At 37.1% G+C, this 16,277-nt stretch overlaps 1 protein-coding gene across 1 annotated transcript in view; it reads left to right on the top strand.

Annotated features, from left to right (window-relative positions):
• map3k5 (mitogen-activated protein kinase kinase kinase 5) overlaps positions 1–16,277 on the top strand; it is an 87,211-nt gene that overhangs the window by 59,411 nt on the left and 11,523 nt on the right. The window contains exons 14-21 of the mRNA XM_028439334.1: positions 2,927–3,008; positions 5,276–5,409; positions 6,314–6,441; positions 7,937–8,073; positions 9,962–10,067; positions 11,706–11,863; positions 14,451–14,628; positions 16,182–16,199. Of these exons, the coding sequence (XP_028295135.1) occupies positions 2,927–3,008; positions 5,276–5,409; positions 6,314–6,441; positions 7,937–8,073; positions 9,962–10,067; positions 11,706–11,863; positions 14,451–14,628; positions 16,182–16,199 (941 nt within the window). The remainder of the gene's footprint in view (positions 1–2,926; positions 3,009–5,275; positions 5,410–6,313; positions 6,442–7,936; positions 8,074–9,961; positions 10,068–11,705; positions 11,864–14,450; positions 14,629–16,181; positions 16,200–16,277) is intronic.

Below are 16,277 nucleotides of genomic sequence, written 5' to 3'. Positions count from 1 at the left end.
GTCTATAGGACAAAGGCGGGTCTTATACTGTATACATTGATGTATATGAATGACCACCTACAGTAGACCATAATAAATGACTAGTTAGGTATTTTTTCAAATTTAAAAAAATTATACATAAACATAGATTTGTCTGAAACTTCGGATATGAGCTTTAAAGATAGGTTTAAAAGAGCAGCTACGAACTATAAAATGATTCATTTTCTTACAATGTGAACTAAAATGAGGCCACAGTTAAATAAATACTTCATTAGATAAACTGAGGTAAATTAAAAGTAAACATTGCATTGATACATTGGATAGGACCTTCAAAGCTAACTTCATTAAAAGCTGTGCCGTGTGTTTCAAACACCTGCAGACTGAACATGATGAGTTCATGCTGTGGTCTGTGAGGACGTTGATGTGTTGGAGGGATTTTCTTTAACCTTTAAACGTGATGCTATTGGATCATCCACATCAAAAGTAGAATAGAATATAATTTATTGTCACATATGTACAGGTACAAATGAAGATTTGATTACATTGTTAAAACTAGAAAACTGAGACATTTGTACCAGGTGGAAGTAACGGAGGGAGGACAATCGAGGAAAGAACTGATTTACAAATTGAGAGGAGCTCAAGGACAGAAGATCCAAAATGTAATTTGAGCTTCTTTCTTTCCTTTTTTTTAATTTGCATCCCTTTCACATCCAAACAACACTTTTAATGAGCGGCGTGCTGCAAATTGCTCAGTGGATTCCCCTGAAAACACTCATTATCTAAGCAGCATCAGTGTGCTGATTAACTCCGATCCCTCTGACATTGTAATTAGTCATCTTACAGTCTGCTGCTGCAGTGAGGTGGAACGTTTCTCACTCCTTCTGATCACACCTTGTTGGGACATCAGCGAGCAATCCGACCTGCGACACTCGCATGTGAGGCTTCGAGCACTTCCAGCTCCATGAGAGTCGGTGACTCATGCAGGCTGTTGTTGTGATGCCGTTGTGATTCACCAGCAGTGACAGCGAGGGCAGGAAGGGTTCGAGAGGCCGAAGCAGGAAACAGACTGAAATGTTGTGGAAAAAGGAAAGGTTCACACGTGGGTGAAGAAGCACCTGCAGGTTCAACATGTGTGATGGTGTTACGGAGCAGGGGAGGGGCTAGTTCACTCTGTGTGTGCGTGTGCGTGGTGAAAGTGTGTAAATACTAGATACATAACACATGATGGATAAATTCCAATGACAACACCAGTCCATCTCAATATGTAAAGAACAGCTCAGCAACAGAGTGTCATTAATGACGAGTGTTGCTTCTGGCAGAAATAAACACCTGAACAAACACTGATGATGTTTAATAGCTTTGAATATAAACAAAGTCTGCAGGAGGTTCAGTCTTTCTGCTAATATCACAGTTTAACACGCTGTGCAGCATGTGAGCTGCAATTTGTCATTTGCAATAACTACATTAAAGTAGGGCTGGGCAAAAAAATCTATTTAATCGATTTATCAAATTTGTAGCTAAAAATATTTTTTATTTTGCAAATTTGAGTTTTAAAATAAAAAATAATATATATATATATATATTTATTTTTTCCCTCCACAGTTTTTTCGGACTTTATCGCATTCCGTCCTTGTAGGTTACCGTAGCGCGATGTGAGCCAGCCCTTTTTTTGTTTACATTTGTTTACCTTTTGAGTAGGCTATATGTGTGCCACCGGCATGTTTAATATTTTATTCGCACTATGCTGAGATGCTAATGGAAGAGTTTGGGTTAAAGCTTGAAATTGTTGAATGACAGAACCTCATTTACTTTATATTTTTGAATTGTTCTATGCATTTTAACTCTTGAGGACAATCACAGCAATAAAGTTGCACTTTTGACAATATATCTGATGTCTGCAATCATTTTTAGGTGCAGTGAAAAAAAATAATTGAGAATCGAAACTCAAATTTGTCTTTAACAAATCTGAGAATTTTTTTTTAAGCAAAATCACTCAGAATACTTTAAAGCTACTTTTTTATCAGATAAAGACAGTGTTGGCCTCAAAGATCAATAAGTCAAAGATCATTTGCTCGAAGCAAATATGTAAAAGGTCTAAATTGATGCTCTAAAGTTTGTTTTTATCTCCACTGTAAACTTAATCTGTCTATGGGACTCCACGTTCTACAATGCAATGCGCAAAACATTTCCGACAATGTTAATAATGTTGAGGCCCATGCTGTCTCTATTTGATTTTAATTAATTAATTTATTTATTATTTTATTTGACTAAAAAATATATTCTTCCAAGCTGTTTTAAAGCTTTCATTGTTAAACACTGCTAGAAATACTGATCATAAATTTGAGAAATTTATTTTTAAAGTTGATTCAAATTAATTAAAATATCTTTGTTTTATCACTCTCCACTTAATGATATCAATTAAGACTAGGATATTTTCTACCATGTTTTTTGTTTGTTTTTTCCAAAGTTGTATTATTTCATTTTCATATTAATTAATTACCTCACATTTTTATACAAATGAAGATCATTTAAATGATGATGACTTTTTAATGTTTTTTTTTAAGCAATTATGAGCAAATACTATTATTAGATCATATTAGATTAGTCATCACACATGTTGAACAAACATAGTAATAAGATGTGAATTGTATCTAACCAGAAGTGCATAATTGAATGGAAAGTTATAATGCTTTATATATCAATTTACATATAATAATAATAATAGAATAAGAGTTACAGTAAGATGTATACATTAATAAATAGATAGATAGTTTAATTTAATTTCCACATAAACACACAGAATCTAAATATGAGTCTAAATATAATATTAGACTAACACATTTCTAATGATGTGTCAGTCAGTCCTCATATTGCTCCATAACTGAAGCTATGCTAAATGTGAGAAATCAGTGGTCATAATGTAATGGCTCTGTGTTGTGTTTGACAGCTTCTGTGACATGGTCAACAGTATAACAGAAGAAGCCTGGAAAGGTCCTGAGGAAGGAGACTGTGACACCGATGCTTTAGAGGTGGGAGCTTCAATCATCATAACTGTATCTACACTGTCCATAATGAGCTGTAGTGTGCTGGGAAAAGCCCTCACGCTGTCACATTTAACTCTTCTATAGCAACAGGCTTCAGGAAAAGAGGAGCTAATTACACTAAACACAGCCGCACCCTTTCCAGTCGGCTCTGCACGGATCAAATGTCTCCAGCTTTGTTTATAGAGTGTTTGATGTGACTCTAGTCAGCCTCAGGGAAAATGAGGACTGTTGTCAGACACAACCTGAGCTCTTACTACACACCACAACCATGCAACACGCACACAAAACATTTATTTCAGACTGTTTGTTGTTAACCATTTATCAGGATTAAGGCAACCAAACAAGCTTCTTCAGTCCTGGACAACACGCATTTTAAAGACCAGTGTTGAGTTATTATAATATTAATTTAAGCCACACATCGACACATTAGTCCAGTTTTAAAGGACCATATGGGTAGGTATGGACACCCAGACTCTCAACTTCCCCCGACATTTTCTTGAGCTGTCAGTGCAGGCTCCATGCAGGAAGACGCTGCAGAGCGCTTCTAAAATGAAAGCAAAAGTGTTGTGCAGCAATGCTGAAATGTCACATTATAGCTTTTTTCCTATTGGTTGAGAAGTAGAAGGTATCGTCCAATCAAAATGTCCACATATAGTGGTAATTTTGTGTTCAAGCGACAGGTAAACAGAAACAGAGACGGAGAAAGAGAGGGTGAGTTGAGAGATTTGAGATAATAGTGATTATTACTGTGATTTGACTGTTTAGTTAGTGTGTAGTGAGTGAGATTAGAGTGTAGTGTCTACTATATTTGTTTATTTTTTTATATCAACACAAGGAGGCATAAATAATTTGTCTTTCCCTGTATTTCTGTGATTCATACTTTTTTGTAAATAGTTGTACAAAATCACCTTAAATAGCTATATACTGTAACTGTGTTTTTTGATTCATTTGTATATACCTTTTTGAAATATATAGTTTAGATTTAATAAAAATGATTCATTAAAAAATGTTTGTGACTTTTATAGTAAAAAAACCTTTATAGTGGTTTTAGATCCACTGTGTTAATACAGTATGCCATATTAAAGAAAATACTTCACAGTCACATTTGGGAGGTTCTCCTGAAAAAAATCATACCAAACAAGCAAGGTTTATGGATTTCCTTATGTGAAATATAAAGGTAAAATCAAACGCAGTGAAAAAACTGCAAAAATGCCTTAGAGTGTTAAATACTTATACAGTCATAAAGAGATCTGCTTGGTTTACAACAACAATCTCCAGGCCACACTATTCTAGACCAAGAATTGCCTGAGACCAGAATACACTGAGACCAAGACAAGACCAAGACTTTTGGGAGTCGAGACCGAGTCCAGACCAAGATTATAAAAATCAATTTTAAAAACTGTGACGAGGTTAACAGTTAATGAGCATTCTTCAGTTTTCTTTTCAATACATTTGACAGACAAAAACAAGGTGTTTGCAGCACAACATGCAAAAATCTTGTCACATTTTTTATTAATTTCTTCCAAAAAAAAAAAAAAAGCCTTCAACGTATGTTTAAACACAGATAAGTCCAGAATTATTTAAAATATCTGAAACTAAGATGTTTACTTGTCAGTTAAATGAGGCCTAAAGTAAGTGTTCAGAGGGATTTCTGTCTAAAGAAATAAGATTGACTGAGATCTGAGTTTTTGCAGGTGTCTGACACTAAACGGCCTGGAAAAGATTTCCAAGGAGGAAGAACAATCAGTGAGCTAATGCTAAATGTTGGGAGTCAATAAACATATATCAGGAACCGTTCCACAAGGTTCTCCTTATGATCACATCAAGGAAGATAAAGAATGACAGATCAGTGCTGGTCTCGACTGGTCTGAGTTCGGCCAGTCTGAGACCAACACAAGACCAAGACCTTCTAAATGTGGTCTCGAGATCAAGACTGGCCGTGGTGCAAACTGAAATCACAGTGGAAATGGTGACACAGAACATGGGGCTAATATGATTCAGGGGACATAACTTACCATGTACATATAGTTTTGGGATATCTTGATGACAAAACAGTGAAAAAAAGGGCAAAACTTCCGAAAATGATCATTGGTGTTTACTTGCAGCAGCAATGGAAACCACACCCACTCCACATCCATACATGTAAACCTGTACGATTAACCCATATTAACTAAGTCATTTATTAGAATATACTGTAGATCCGATTAAAGCTATTTTTCTTCATCCCGTGTATCTTTCCTTCCTCTCCTCAGTACGACTATGAGTACGACGAGCACGGGGAGAGGGTGGTGCTGGGAAAAGGCACGTTCGGCGTTGTGTACGCAGGTCGAGACCTCAGCAACCAAGTCCGACTGGCCATCAAAGAAATACCAGAGAGAGACAGCAGGTCAGGCTTCTTTGGTTTCTTACGTTAAAGATGAGGTTCAACAGCTCTCTAATCAACATTACATCTGGCTGGGATTATTAGGATTGAAAGAAGGACATCTTGTCATTATTATCTATAGTTTGATTTTTAGCAGTTCTGTCTTTTCTCAGCTGATTATAATTAGGGGGGAAGAAAGTGGGATCGCAATATTGCGGGGCGGGGGGGGGGGGGGTGTCTCTGCTGCCTTTGTCGCAAGAGCATTTTTTTTAGCCGCAGGAGACTTAGTCAACATCCAAAGGTCCCAATTACTGCCAGAAAATGTCAACATGCTAATATCTTAAATCTGGGCTGTGTAGACTGTTCTAGTTTGTTGTTTTAACAAACGTATTATGCAAAGTTCATGCACAGATATTTTGTTAATAATGGCATGATTTGATTTTAATGTTAGACTGCCATGAATTGCCAATCTCTGTTATTGCGTTTTACTTGCAAAGCAACACTTTTTGCACTTTAAATAGGAAAATTCTGTCATATACAGTATATATTATAATTATAGTTGTTGGTTTTTTTTTTTAATTATTATTACTATTGAGTTGAAAAGATAATATCCAGAGTAAGTATGTAAGGAAGTACAGTCAAATAAAAGCATGCTTATTTTTCCTTTTTATTTTGTCTTTTTACCCTTTCCAAAAATCTCATATTGTTATCGTGAGCCTAGTTTTGTATATCTTTGTTTAATGTCCCATCCTTAATTGTAATCCTTGCCTTTACTTTTCCAATGGATTTGAGTGGTGAGACTTTGGGGTTGAATCATGCAGGGAGCTGAATTTAAAATGTGTTTTTTTAATCTGTTCTGCTCAGATCTCAGAATACTTGGTCTTTTTTTGCTGCATCATCTCACTGTTTGGTTACTTCACTGTTTCAGGTACTCTCAGCCTCTCCATGAGGAGATCGCACTCCACAAGCACTTAAAACACAAGAACATTGTTCAGTACCTTGGCTCCATCAGCGAGAACGGCTTCATCAAGATCTTCATGGAACAAGTCCCTGGAGGTGACTCGCAGAGGATTTTAGTATTTTAAAGCAGAATTAAGTAATTTGTGCTTAACTCTCCTCCTAAAGGTCTCTTTTGGTTATGTCACTGTCGTAACCACTCGTCACATCCCACGCCGCCTGCCCCACCCCACAGCTACATGCGCACCTTTGCTCTCCCAAGACAGTAGCAACCAATCACTGAAAAATCCTAATACAACTGTGACTCTAAGGGCGCTTTTACACATATAGTCCCATGTGACCATGTGAACAGTATGAGGAAGAGAGACAAGTAAAATAAATGAATGATGTGGGAGTAATACGGAAGGGAGTGTGGAAATGTGTTTGTTTGTGTGCTGACAAAGCGGCTCTGAAAACGGATGGATAGATAGATGAATAGATAGATGGATGGATATTGGTGTGTGTGCTGCCTGATAGAGTGCTGGGTTGTGAGTCTGTATGCGTGCCTGTTACCGTGACGACAGTGTGTGTGATTGCTGTGTGCCACTGCTGAGCTGTCACTACATGGAGTTGCTCCGTTCCTCGGACAAAGGTCTTCTCTGCCTTTTTTTGTTGGCTTTGCCATGATATAATTTTGAGAAAAGTGAATTTATAGACAACTGTGTGCAGCCACAGGGCTGGTCATAATCTAGCATTAGTTTGTATTGGGCTGCCGTAAAGCAGTACGTCTTGCCACCGGATCAGAGGCAGGAAAGTTGCAAGTGCTGTTTTCTGGCCAGAGACAGCAGGGGGGGATGAAAGACCCCTAATCACCCCATAAATACATGTATTACCCTCACAGGGGCTATGAGAAGGATTTATTAAGATGAAAAAGTTACTTAGTTCTGCTTTAACACAGAGAAACAAATCTCAGGTCCTGGAGGGCTGCAGTCCTGCTCACGTAAACTTGTACCACAGCCAAGCCTGAATGTCCCCAGTCCTCTTTCCTTTGCATTTTTTAAAAACTGTACCTGTATTTAATCAAAAAGTTGTTCTCATGATGCCAGGGTGACCCTAAAACTCTGCCAAAGTGACATTTCCGGTGTTGAAAAAACAATGGCGTTGTTGATATTGTGGCGTCAATGGAAACACTCAAATACGGCTGAAATCAGATTGACGCCAATAAAGGGGAACACGAAGTGAATCACTGTCCTCGTTTTCTGACGAAAAAATGCAAGAAATCACTCTAAGAATGAAGTAAAAGTACTTCTTAAAGAAACTCTTCTGTTTTTGCATTCTTCTATCGGACTCCAAATCCCAAAATGTAATCCACAAAACTTTTCCAAAGTCCAGGTCAAGTTTGTTTGTGAGTAAATCCCTATTTATTATTTACGAGAACAACTTCTCGATCACATACTGGTACATTTAATCAGATGATAATCCCGACTTTAGGTGACGAACGTGCTTGGGGACAGCATGGATTGCCGATTCCGTACAACACATTAAACCTGAATTTAGCCCCTTGGAGTGATGTCAGGAGAGGACATGTATTCAGACTGTTGGACTCTGTGTTCAGGGAGTCTGTCTGCACTGCTGCGGTCCAAGTGGGGTCCGCTGAAAAACAACGAACCCACCATAGGTTTCTACATACGGCAGATTCTGGAGGGCCTGAAGTACCTGCACGACAACCAGATCGCTCACAGAGACATTAAGGTGAGAGAGCAGAGGTTAGGACACAAAAACTCTGTGTGGATGTAAATGTTGGCATTTAAATGTCATAAAGATGTCACCTGCAGTGCACAGAGGATGGCACACTCTTCTTTTACGCTTCAGCAAGGCTAAATAACCACACAGTTATCATGACAAATGAAGAGCAGCTTTATGTCTGTTAAAGGGTGTCAGCGGTGGCCAGTGGTCACACTGTGATGATTGACAGGTATTGGCTCTGAGGAGCACAGCAGGATGGCAGCCTGGAAAATAAGCAAGTGAAAACACAACATCCATCGAGCTCACATTTCTACCTGCTTATCCTGCATTTCCACCAACCAACACCTGCTGTCTCTACTTCGCTCTCAAGTGACATAGCATTCAAATCAATGAACCCAAGGCTGATTTAAGACCTGGGCCCAGTTCTTCAAAAGGTTTAATCCAGATAAATTTGATCCAGATTTTTTTTGCTGTCCATGATCACATAATCTATCTTACATTTGAGGCAGTTTTTCAAAGCAACGTCGGATTAGATCAATCTGTTCCAGATAGAAACTTTTCAGGATCACCTAATCTGGTTAAACAGTGCTTATCTTTGTTTGATGAAGAGTGCTTCAAGCCTTTGAAGACCCTGACCAACCTCCTGCATTCTGCAACAAGTGACGCAATAAATTCGTGTATCATTCGTTCATTCGTTTTTTATTATGTAACAAAAAGATGAAAAACGAAATAAACACTCATTATTTGATATTTGTTTCCAAAACCAAAAGGAAAAAACGGAAAACGCTTTGTTTTTCAAATTTAAGCTCTTTTGCTTCACGTAATTTGGCAAATCGGTAATGGAGAAAACTAATAAAGGTGTTTGTTTTTTGTTTTCTGTACCGATGCAAAAGGCATTTTCCGTTCTGGGTTTGGTTTGAATTTGAAAAACCAGTGTTGCCATTTCTTTATTATCCTGTTTTATGTATGTAGCACTAAAACATAATCTAAAAACAAAACAATATATGTGATTGTGATAAATATGCATCAATTAGTGACAAAATGAAATCTGTTATTGGCGTCAGTATTGACTGCTGTTTGGAGGAGGATTTTAAGAGCTCAAACACTTTCTACTTTACTGTCGAATTAAAACCTTATGAGTAAATTGGATATCTTTTATGCTATACTGCATGATCAAAATACAGTATTATTTGATACACTTGTAAAGTTTCAATCTTAATTTGGGCCTGAAATTCACCCTTCTGATGGGATCACTTTAATCCAGATTTTTTGCATCAAAGTGATACCAATACTACTAAAAAGTTCTGAAAAACTTAAACTAAAGGTTTGCTCTCGATCAAAACCAAGATTGGATTACATGATCTAATCCGATTATACAATGTGTTTTTTCTTTTGAAAAACTAATTTGATCCAATCCGTTATCCAAAAAACCGGGCCCTGGATTTAATTTTAAACAAACTTTGAAAGTTTTAAATTGTAAAGCATCCTGTGACATTTTCATTGTTGTATTAATAATACTTAAAGCTGCTGGAGACAAAAAAATTTTATCAGCTAAAGACATAGTGTAGGCCTCATACATCAATGAATCCAACATGATTTGCTTTAAAGAAAAGGATGTAAAATGTTTTTAAATTGGCGCTCACCCACTGTCAATGATGTTGTTCGAAAAGTTTTGTGCATTGCATTGTGGGATTTGGAGTTTCGTAGACGATGAATAGAAGTGTTTATATAATGCAAACTTTGCTAAAACCCATAAACGCTTCTTTTTATATCTGTGTATCTCAGACTATCATCAGAGTCGGCTGCTTTACAAACACGTCGACCATATACGCATCATCTGCCATGTAACCAAACACACCTCTTCTCTTCTCACTGCTTTGTTTCCGAACCACAGGGTGATAATGTCCTCATTAACACCTACAGTGGCGTCCTGAAGATATCTGACTTTGGCACGTCCAAACGGCTAGCTGGGATCAACCCGTGCACGGAGACGTTCACAGGTAAGTTTACTCTGATCTCAGACAAACTCACCGTGGTTGGATCAGGCGGTTTTTCCCTCATCTGATCCACCAACATTAGCTCCGTTTGACCTTTTTGTTTGGATGATCTGAGTGCTGATTGGAGCAGACAACTTGTCCTGAAACTAGGTCAGTTCCTTTAATAGCTCAGGTTTGCTATAGAAGCCTCCCTGCCTGCTATTTTCAGTATGGCACTTCACTATCAGCCAACAAGCATCCCATAAGTTATTCATGGAACAAAGGAGGCCCTTCAGCTCAGATGTGCACATGTTACTTTAGGCTGTTACTGACACTGTGTACGAGGCTGATATCCTCCATTCATGGTCCACAGACCTTATTTCAGAGGGCCGTGTGCACAGGAATTTCTTGCCTGGGAAAAAAAAACAATTATGTGCCTTTATTTTGAAAGGAATTCCTTTTAATCCACACTTCTGTTAAGGCAGTAAATTTCAAAGTACAATATTTTCCAGTGTTTCCTAAAGGAAAGAAAATGTTTTTTTGTAAACTTTTTGCTAAATAACTTTTCATTTTATGACCTTAAGCTGCTGTCAAAGACACTGTTGGCTGGTAAAATCTGCATAATTCAAGTTTAAAACACAGTTTTCTGATTGGCTCAGTCGCTGATGTTTTATCTAAGAAAAAAAAAAGGATTATCCACAATCGGAAGAATGTTTTTTCACGTGATGAGTACATTTACAAAAAAGTAAAAGTAAAAATCAATCTCGTCAATTTTATGACAAATGCTCGTGTGTGCAGATTTCTCAAAGCTAAGTTATTCGTGGCATTTACAGCATTTCTGTCGTACCGTGCTGCTGATGCATGTGTCAACTTGAAACATTTTAACCTTTAAATTAAAATGTTTAGTTTTAGGCAAAAACAAAAAAATGTAATCTGACTAATGAAAACATGATTAACTTGTGATTAATTGTATTCTTACCTTACCACAGTAGCTAAAATAAATTCTAAAGTAGTCAACTGTCCCTCAGTATACAAATTGTACCCCAATGTAAATAATAGTTAAATACATTTCAGTTGCACACAAAAAAAACAAATAAAGTTCTTTTGAAATGTGACCTTCCTTTCTGCTGTAGCTGTAACTCCAAATATTTAGGAATTTTTTTGTCGACTAATAAAAATGTAACTAATTTTGTCAGAACTGATGATATCATGTGGTCTCACACATTGATCACATCAAATCTGTGTGTATTTACAAACATTAATACCGTCCCACATTAATAAATGGTAAATACATCTTTAAAAAAAATTCATGAACTCTAATGCTTTATATTTTTGTCGACCTTCTCTGTAATAGATTTAGTCGACTAAAATTTTAATATCATTTAGTTGACTTGACTATAACTGAAATAGTCCTGATGATTAAATCTGGACTTAAACTGAAACTAAAAATTAAACATTGGATCTAAACTTCAGCTTCGAGATTTACACAGTGATTCGTGTTTGCGACACTGGACAATAAAGAGGAATAATTTAACTGACGGTGTTTGAAAAAGTGTATTCAATTTTTTTATTTTTAATGCTTATTAAAAACTGTCAGTGGTTCTCATATAAACTGATGTGAGTGATAAGCTTCAGTTCTATGTTATCATCCATTCTTTTCAGGCACGCTGCAATACATGGCTCCAGAGATCATCGACAAAGGTCCTCGAGGATACGGAAAACCCGCCGACATCTGGTCTCTGGGCTGCACCATCATCGAAATGGCAACTGGAAAACCTCCATTCTATGAACTGGGAGAACCACAGGCCGCCATGTTCAAGGTGAGACACACACTGTTGTCCAAGGGAAGAAGATTATTTGTTAAAAGCTGTTTGGTTTGTGAGTAAGTATCTTGTTTTTGGTTTGTTTGTTCATTTCATTCATTTGTAAATTATAAAAACAATAACTCACATTAATCAATCACTCTTTCCTGTAACTGAACAAATGATGATGTGCTAAGAAAGATCATTCACGGCACTTTTATTAATAATAAATACACGTTTAAACAATTTTACGTGAGCAAGTCTGGAGAGGAAGAAACCCCCCCAAAAAAAGAAAGAGAAATAAAAGAAAAATGTAAAACGTATGAAAGAAAGATGAAATGATCATTGTATTATAACAGGAAAATGTTCATGATGTTCATTACAGCCTTACATGAGGATGATTTAGAGCAAAGGTTTCCAAACTGATAGATTAGTTTTGGCGCTCTCAAGCCCGACAACAACTCAAAACACTCACAATTCACTGTCACACAGGCAAAATAAATGTTTGCATTACTTTAGAGAAATGCAGCGTCTCCAACACCTGGTGTTTGCATCCTAGTGCACGACCTTTGAAAGAATAACATACACAAAACAAAAGCCAGGATGTTGTTAAAAAATCCTGGAGACCAGTTTGAGAATTTATTAAAAAAAGGAAAATAGAAAACTTTTTTAAAAGGGCAAAATTATGAAGTTTAGATGTTAAATCATGACAGGATCAGAATCAGATATACGTTAATAATCCAAACACAGCATAACGTGGATTGCTGTTCATCATAGGAATGGGATCCACACAAGGTTCCTGCTGCTTAACAGAAGGTTTTCCTTGCCGCCATGATGAATTCATGTTGGGTGTGGGATACATATGTATGTGTATATACGTATATATGCATATGTGTGTATCCATAAAATGAAGAGTCCGTCCTTAAGACTGCTCTACTGTAAAGTGCCTTGAGATACCATTGGTTATGATTTGGCGCTATACAAATAAAGATTGATTGATTGATTGATTGATTGATTGATTGATCCAACTCTAACATTTCTGTCTTTCTGTTAGTTTTACCCTACTGATGATGTGTTGCTGCAATAGTAATCCATATTTAAGTTGCATTGTAAATACCGTTATAGATAAAAATAATCAAAACATTGATTTAAAAACCCCAAACCTTTACAATCAGTTACCCTAAACTGAACCAAAAACTAAACAAACTAGTAAGAAACCAGCAGCTCTGCTTAAAAATGTAACAATCATTCACTACATTTCCCACAATGCATGTGATATTTTTTTCTGCGCCTTGTACTAATTAATGGGCTGCCTAGGGAGCAGCTTTAAAAGCCAATCCTGTGTCTTTTGTTTTGTAATTGGATTCTTTGCCAACTGTGCACGGTTGGAAAGTTTCCATGGCTGCAAAGATGGAGTAAGTTCTCTTTTGCAAATGGTTCCCAGACCCATAAATTGAGAACCTCTGCTACTCATTTTCTCTTTTTGAACAGACACTATATTTTGATGTCTTTTTGTTTATATTTTGGGTAGTTTTGTTTCCATATGTGGGTTTGGAGTCATTATGTGTATTTCTGTTATCGTTTTGTATTTTTTTTTTTCTTTCACCTTTTTTTGTGTATTTTGTCCTTGTGTGGCCAGTAATACGTATGAACTGCTCCTGATCAGTCAGTGATCATTCTGGCCCATGCTCCCTGTTGCAAATCAGTGGTTTCTTTATAAAATGTCTCTTTGAACAGCTGAGTTGCCGTGTGAGAGAATAGTTGTCATTCCTTACTTAACCCTGACCACCCCCTCCAGGACACTCTGACAGCACTGCACAGCTCCTTCAGTGGCAGACTATTACACCCGCATTGTGTGAAGGAGAGATTCCACCCCTCCTTCCTGCCTGTAGCTGTCTGAGTGTATAACCAGAACATTGGCAACCAATCCACAAACAGTCAGCTAGTTTAGTATATATATATATATATATATATATATATATATATATATATACTATGTTTTTATTGTTTTTGTATATGTATATATTTTGTTTTTGCAATTTCCTTTCTTGTTTTCCCTCTTTCTATCTATACTGTGTACAGGCCCCTGTATATTGTGTATATATATATATATATATATATAGAATGCTGCTTAAACTCTTCTGAAATTCTACTGATGGATTCTTTTCTAAATTAAATCGAGTTTTCTTACATGTTTCTATTTCTAAAATGATGTTTTTTGGGATTGTTTAAAAAAAAAAGCAAAAATTGAGAGTATACAAACCTTTCCAGGGACCACCATACACTGTGTACAGTATATGCTCTTCACTCATTTTTGAGGAATGTGTGTGAAGGGAGGGGCCCCTCCAGGATAATCTTCAGTCAACGTTCCAACAATGACAGGAATTTCTAGTGCGAGTCTCTCGCTTGATCTTAATAGCTTCACTTTTCCTAGAATGTTGCCTCAGCAGGGCCTGAGGCTTTGTTTCAGAGATGTGGGTAATCACAAAACTTAACCCCAGGCTCTGATAAGGATGAAGGAGTCTCTTTCTTATCAAAAAACGCAGCTAATGGTTGGAATGTCCTGACGTCCAACTCTTGTTTTTGTTTACATTATTTAATTCAGGTTGGTATGTTTAAGATCCACCCTGAGATCCCTGAGTCCATGTCCCTGGAAGCCAAAGCCTTCATCCTGCGCTGCTTCGAGCCCGACCCGGACAAACGCGCCACCGCCTTCGATCTGCTCACCGACGAGTTCCTCACTGTCACCAGCCGCAAGAAGAGAACCAAGGGCAGCTTCACAGGTCGGCCTGTGCATTGGTTTAGTGTTGATTTTTTTTGTGTGTGTAGATATTGACACTGCAGAGAAAAAAATGAGATCTTTGTCCAATGCTTCAGCCACTGGCGGCCCGGGGGCCACGAATGGCCTGCGCTTGAATTTTTTGTGGCCCCCAAAATAAATGCACAAAGTGACTCCAAAAACACTTAGTTATACAAAACGACAACAAAAATACACAGAATGACCAAAATACAAAAAATTATAATGCACAGCATGACAAAAAATATACAAAATCCCTCCAAGAACACAAAAAATTCTCAAAAAACATGTAAAATTACAAAATAAATCACAAATGGACAAAAAAATACACAAATTTACTCCAAAACACAAGATGACAATATGACTTATATCACTCAAAACAAAAGAAAAGATTTTAAAATGACGCCAAAAATACACAAAACGAAACAAGAACAGACAAAACCCTTCATTGTTCCCTGTATTCACCTTCATAATGATGTTATATTTTATTTAGTTGTTAACCCCCCCACAATAATTTTGTATGAAATAATGGTGATTTTTTGATATTGTGGCCTTCGGATCAGACAATCACCTTCTTGCAGCCCCCACTGTGATAAAGGTTTCCCATCCCTGCTCTTGTGTAATCCCAGGACTGGAGTTGTAGAGCCTGCACAATATATACAGCTTTGTTTACTTCAAAAATAAAATGTAAATATGTTCTATGTTGTTTATAGCGGCACAAGTAAAGAGGGAAGTAAAGAGGGAAAACCGCCCATACAAAAAGTGTTGAATGTATCATTACAGCTGGTGACTCTCTAGTGCAGAAACAAGACTTTAACACTGTCACTCAGTTTCTACATTTAAATGAAGTGTTTCTTTAGTGACAATACAATAAAAACTTTACAGCCGTGTCATTTTATCACGGGAGCAGTCAGAAACAAGTCACAAAATAACATGTTCACCACCAGTCAAACCGCAACAATAGTAACCTAAATGTTCAAAATGTGATCAACATTTTCTCAGTCCAAAAAAAAAGATAAACGGAAGACGTCTATGGTGATCATGCTGTTCATTCACAGCACACACAGTATGCTGATTGGCCCAGGGGTGGGATAGTAATAACACAAACAGTGCCGTTAGATTTAATCAATCACACAACAGTAAGTCTCTGTAATAAAAACAAACTCTGTAATAAATAGATTTAGAGTTAACAGAAAATGTAGAGATAAAGGAGAGAAATCTGAGTTATAAGTATTTTTTTAATCCGATCGTTGTGTTAATTCATCCTTTGTGTTACTGGGCTTTTAATCTTCTCGCCAATGTTTTTTATCAAGCAAATAAAAACACATCCTTAGTCATATCTTTGATATCCCTTTTGTTGTGCATTTGTCTGTGGATTTCCATCCTAATGTTCTGTAGCAGCCTGTTTCCTTGGCACCAGCACAAAGGACTACGACGGCTTTAGAAAAGAGTGCTGCGTAGCATGCAGCTGCACACTTGCTTGTAGTCCACAAAAAACTGTGCATACCTGCTAACTGGCTTTGTGTGTTTCTCCCACAGCTCTCACACCGGGGTCAGGTGAGTCATTTCACTCTCGCATTTTAGAATCTACATTTTGTCCTTCACAAACTTCACCTCAGTTTGTCTGAAGAGTCT

This window comes from Gouania willdenowi, chromosome 24 (assembly GCF_900634775.1).
Source record: "Gouania willdenowi chromosome 24, fGouWil2.1, whole genome shotgun sequence".
NCBI lineage: Eukaryota > Metazoa > Chordata > Actinopteri > Blenniiformes > Gobiesocidae > Gouania > Gouania willdenowi.
Note: the sequence above shows the minus strand (reverse complement) of the source record. Positions and strands in the feature narration are given on the sequence as shown.